This window comes from Daktulosphaira vitifoliae, unplaced genomic scaffold (genome assembly GCF_025091365.1).
Source record: "Daktulosphaira vitifoliae isolate Bord-2020 unplaced genomic scaffold, ASM2509136v1 Scaffold_2, whole genome shotgun sequence".
Lineage (NCBI taxonomy): Eukaryota > Metazoa > Arthropoda > Insecta > Hemiptera > Phylloxeridae > Daktulosphaira > Daktulosphaira vitifoliae.
Genome location: NW_026099573.1, coordinates 25933210 through 25938586, shown reverse-complemented (window position 1 = coordinate 25938586; position 5377 = coordinate 25933210). Strand labels below are relative to the sequence as shown.

Genomic DNA, 5377 nt, shown 5'->3' with positions numbered 1-5377 from the left:
TATTTACATAAAACAACAAACTAATTTTGTTTTCCTATCCTTTTAAAATTTTAATAAATACATACAAAATTAAATTATTAAAATAAGAAGTCACTATATTAATTAAATAATACAATAAATTAGAAAAAAACTACGTAAACATTAACTATAGTCTGCTAGTTTTTGTTTTAACATTTTTTGGAACATCAGAAACTGAAAAAGGATTTATAATATTTGACAATTTATCTTCTAAATCAATAAATTTCTCACCTAATGATTCGATTTCTCTTTCCTTGTTACAAACAGTGTAAAAAGTATTAGTAAGAAATAATAAAAAAATATGTTTATACTTATACAAAAATTTAACAGGAAATTACTTTTAGAAGTTTGAAAATATCTCGATTATTCCACGGAAGAATTGATGTATTAGTTGATTTTTTTTTTAACAAAATTTTAGGTTTTTCAATTACATCTCCGTGAACTTGTCGCATTAGTTTTAATTGCATATCTCTAGTAGTATCGCTAATATTTGATAATTCTGTTTTAAGAGATTTTCTAGGAACATTAGTATTTTGTGGTTTAATTGAATTGTTTTTTTTAATAAAGTTTTTGTTGAATTTTGGTATTTTGTCTTTATCCCTGTGAATTAAATATTATTTTAAACTTAAATTTTATAACAACACTACGATCAAAAAAAAATCAACACAGTGGGATTGGTGGAACAAGTAAAAAAGATATCTATCAGTGATTAACACCAATGTTATAAAAAACGCTTCAAAGCGAATCTCTTAAATGTTTTGCTAAAATAATACATTTTAAAGTTAAATAACTCATGGGACAAAACATCGCCAAGACGTTTATCCTTTGTTATTAAAAATGTTTAGTTTGACATATATTTCACTTTGTCAGATGCCCAGGAAAATTTACAAAAATTGAGTTGAAAAAAATAATTTGCATGTCTGTGTGGTCTCTTTCAAACTTATCCTCTACTTAAGTTTTTCATTAAATTTTCATGAAAACCATACTAAAAGATAGCTTATTGTTTTTAGTATACTCTATTAAAATTTAATTGGGATTAATTTTTTGAAAAAAACAGTTATAGTAGTATTAAAAAGCAAAAAAGAATTTTAATTTGATATTTTAAGATAACATAATTTATTATTTAAAATTTGAGGTTTTTGAAATTTTCGACAATGATAGATGCAACAAAATTATATCGATTTCTTTTGACTTATAGACAAACAAATTTGTACTAATAATAGATGAGAATTTATTAAAATGGACAGATATAAAAAAAACCCACACCATCACAAATCTATCACTTCAGCTTCGTACCGAGGCTAAAAAAATTATGTTAATTATAATAATATTTTATAAGAAAATATTTCATTTTTACCGTTCTAAGGTAGTAATTTTAGAAGTAGATGTATCATTTGTATAACAACCAGACATACCCCTTACAAAACTTCGTCTTCCTCCATAACTCTTAAACTTCAATATTTCCATCTGTGATTGCAGTTTTTTATATTGATCAGTCATATTCTTAAGTTCTATTTGCAATTTTTTAACTTTATTTGTTTCTTCAGCTAATTGAATCTGGTAGTTCTTTTTCTGATTTTCATTTGCACTCGTTAAAGCCTAACATAAAGTATACGTATATCAATTATAAAATTATTTATCCTTATAATATCAAATAATATATTATATTCTAGTCTAGATAAATTATGTATTTCTTACTAGAATATTTTTATCTAGTTCTTTAATTAATTCTTTGTTTTCTTCTAAATGGCTAGAGAGCTTTTCACGTTCTTCTAATTGCTTATTTTTTGATAAGTCTAACAAATGTTTATAATTTTTTTTTATCTCAAGAAGTTCGGTATTTTGTTGTTTATAGTCGTCTTGAGATTTTCTCAATTTGTTTTTCAATTTTTGCATGTAATAATGCATCATTTTTAAATCATCCGTATAAGTTATTAAAATTTGCTGCATGTCAACTGATGTCTGACCATATCGAAATAATGTGTTTTCATGTTGTCTTTGTAAAATTTTTAACTGGCGGTTTTCATTCTTTAACTTCTGGATAAAATTATTTTTTTTTAATAAAACTTAAAAGACTATCTACATAGTGATCGATTTATCATATACCACTCGATTACTAGCAAAATAAATACAATATTGGAGAACAATTTTTTATTTGTTTTAGTTACCTACAATTCTTGATTTATCATTAATAATTACTCATTAGAATCAACGCTTATAACTTAAAGTGGTATCAACTTTATTATTTTAAATGGGAATATACATATTCAATTAACTGAATAGTCACTAAAATAAAATAACTAGACAGAGTTATAATTTATGAACAAATGTTTCAAAAGTTTTTAACAATCTAAAGTAAGGTAGGTAAGTAAGTAGGTGCTCCTATTTTTATCACTACTTATATTCCGAGCGTACTCTTCAGCGCGCATAGGTATGCAAATGAAAATAACACACAAAATACTGGTTAAAAAGTTGTTATCGATCAGTCATTTTCTTAATTAGATAATTTTATATTCTATAAGTTAATTAAATATAATGTTACCATTTAATAAATAGTTAACCCTCATTTTAAGTTATATGGGATGATACTAAAAAGTTATTATTAGCTGATAAATCAAAATAAATTAAAAATGGTTTTTACAAAATTATATATTAGTTTACGATAAACCGATCACCGTGTATATCAATATCAAATTCTTTTTAAGTTCATAGCACGTATATATTCTTATTTTAGAGGTTTTTTAATTTTTATTTCTCATTTTTCAATAGGAGCTATCATAAAAAAAAATTGTGACTTATTATAGGTTTGATAAAAAGGTTTATCAATGGGAGAATGCACAGCCCTTACGGTCCCTCTAGAGTCATTATGTCTGCCTTTATTGATAATACTGCCAAAAAAATTTCTTCAGAAAATTTAATTTTAAACTATACTATATATTGTACTGTTCTTGCGATTAAAAATAATCTAAGACATATTTATCTGAATTCCATAAATAGATTCATTTTTATTCAACAATTATTTAAAATTTTATTGGTATTAGATGGGTATCATTACTAGCATTTCTTTTTTATAACATATATTAATATTATAAAGCATAATATATTTTTACTTACTTTAATTTGAAGTTGGTACTCGGATCTTTCTTCACGTTTTGAACGCAACATTATTTTAATTTTTAGCTATTATTCGTTTAAACCAAAATTAAATAAAATAAAAATTTTAATGGCTTACTGTAACATATATATTTTTAGCCGATTTAAAAAAAAATAGTGGTAATGGAAGAAGCACTAATATCGTGAGAGACAAGTATTACCTTCTCTGTTACTAAGGGAACTATTCTAAAACAAAATTAAGAGAATAATAAAATCGATAAAGTTCTGAACTATCGTAAAACATACCTTAAATAGCAAAATATAAGTAAAGAAAAACTATCAATAAATTATAAACAGTGCAATAAAAATGACATTATTATCTTATTCGTAAATATTAATATAAACATACATAAAAAATCATTTATATCTACTGCATATTTGTTTCTTATTCCCTTATAGTCATACAGAACCATTAAAATTTAACAAACCTTTAATTTAATAAAATATTTTAATAATATTGATATTTTTTTTTCTTTTAGTTACATATTTTTCTCGACTTATCAATTAATTTATTCATCTCTTATACCATATAAGACGTTAAATTTATTTGTTCAAATAGCAACATACCAAATTAACTCACTTATTTATCAATAATTATCAAATTAAGAAATCATAAAGGAAAATGTTTCAACTTATGATAATTGTTATTAAACAGTCAATGTTGATATTTGTATTTTTTAATTTATATTGAAATAACATTTTGGATACTGGTTAGATATATCCAATTTTTTTATTGATAATACTTCAAAATATGATTCCACAAAACTTGACTTCTAAATTAAAGCTAATGCATTGTATTTAAAGATAATTAATAAAAAACTCACTGAAATCTTATTTTCCAGAAATTATCAAGCATTAACAATAGTATTTTAGTTTTAACAATACCAAAAATCATACAATTTCAGCATGACATTTTTTCTTTGTCATGTACTCGGTGTTCTTAAAGACCTAAGTACGTAGAACATTCGTTATAAAATATTTTGATTAATTTGTTTATATTTTTAACTTGAGATACCATTGATAATGATTGTATATATATATATATATAATTTTCATGATATTGAGTAATGTAGATGACTGTAGTATTTCATCAATAAGTGAATTACATAAGTACACCATTCAATATTTGTAAATGTAAATCAAACATAAGTGTGATTATTATGTGGATTACATCATTAATAATTTGTTGCAATATTAGTAATACATTATAATTATGTAAATTATATTTTTATTCACACTGATAATTTTTGATGTTATGCTTTGAGTTGTCTTTCTAAAAAAAAACATGATTAATAAGGAATCTTATTATATAAAAATTATTTATATCACGTTTGATTTTAGCTTCGATGCGAAGCGGAGAAGGTATTATTAATTTTACTGTGTTTTTTTTTTTTTTTTTTTTTTTTTTTTTTTTTTTTTTTTTTTTCAAATATGAAACGATAAAGGCTTTTATAATTCATTTTGTTTGCTATTCACAACCATTTTTATGTACATTTTATATTAATACTTTAAAATCAAAATACAGTTCATTACAAAACAATAACATATGCTGAGTGATTTATTAACCATTCTATCCTATATTTTTGGTCAGACAATAATTATTTCATAAAAATTTGTTGATTAATACTTAATTTAATTTTATAAGCCATAGTAAATATCAATNATCAATTTTTTTTTTTAAAACTTCCATAACTTTTTCAAAAATCAACAAATCAACATAATTTTTTTTTTATACTAAAACCTTAGATATTTACCTTTCATTTGATATCATTTTTTTGAAAATCTAACACTTAACCTGCTCATTGAGGGGAATTTAAAATAGCAACTTTTTTACAAAAATTAACTTTTTCAACATAATTTTTGAAAATATTCCGGAAATACTGCGTTCTTCAAACATATATTAAATTAAAGCTTTTTTTATTTACTATAAAATGAAAAAAAAAACATTTGTCCCGACACTTTTTCTTCTACATTTAAACGGCTGCCGTAGTTAAAAAAACACTATTTTTGTGTTAAAATTTTCGATTTTAAATTTTCAACTTAAAAATGCTATAACTTTTTGAAAAATGTATATATCAGCACAAATTTTTTTTTTCTAAATACATTATAAGTACATCTTTCATTTGACATACTTTTTATTAAAATTGGACAATTTCTCCTTATATAGGGGGCGTTCAAAACTTAAAATATTGTAAAAAACATAGAT

The 5377-nt window shown here is 22.9% G+C and overlaps 1 protein-coding gene across 2 annotated transcripts; it reads right to left on the bottom strand.

Moving 5' to 3' along the window:
- Positions 1-94: 94 nt before the first annotated feature.
- LOC126899501 (uncharacterized) lies at positions 95-3452 on the bottom strand. Of its 2 annotated transcripts, none has more exons than XM_050674477.1 (5): positions 3133-3452; positions 1717-2052; positions 1376-1617; positions 357-618; positions 95-271 (listed from the first exon to the last, which is right to left on the bottom strand). In XM_050674477.1, exons 1-5 carry the CDS (start codon positions 3181-3183, stop codon positions 146-148), a joined length of 1017 nt encoding a protein of 338 aa, XP_050530434.1. In that variant the 5' UTR covers positions 3184-3452; the 3' UTR covers positions 95-145. The 2 variants fall into 2 exon arrangements, with proteins under 2 accessions (XP_050530434.1, XP_050530433.1); XM_050674476.1 differs by having other exon boundaries at positions 1717-2055; positions 3133-3449.
- Between the last annotated feature and the right edge of the window lie 1925 nt (positions 3453-5377).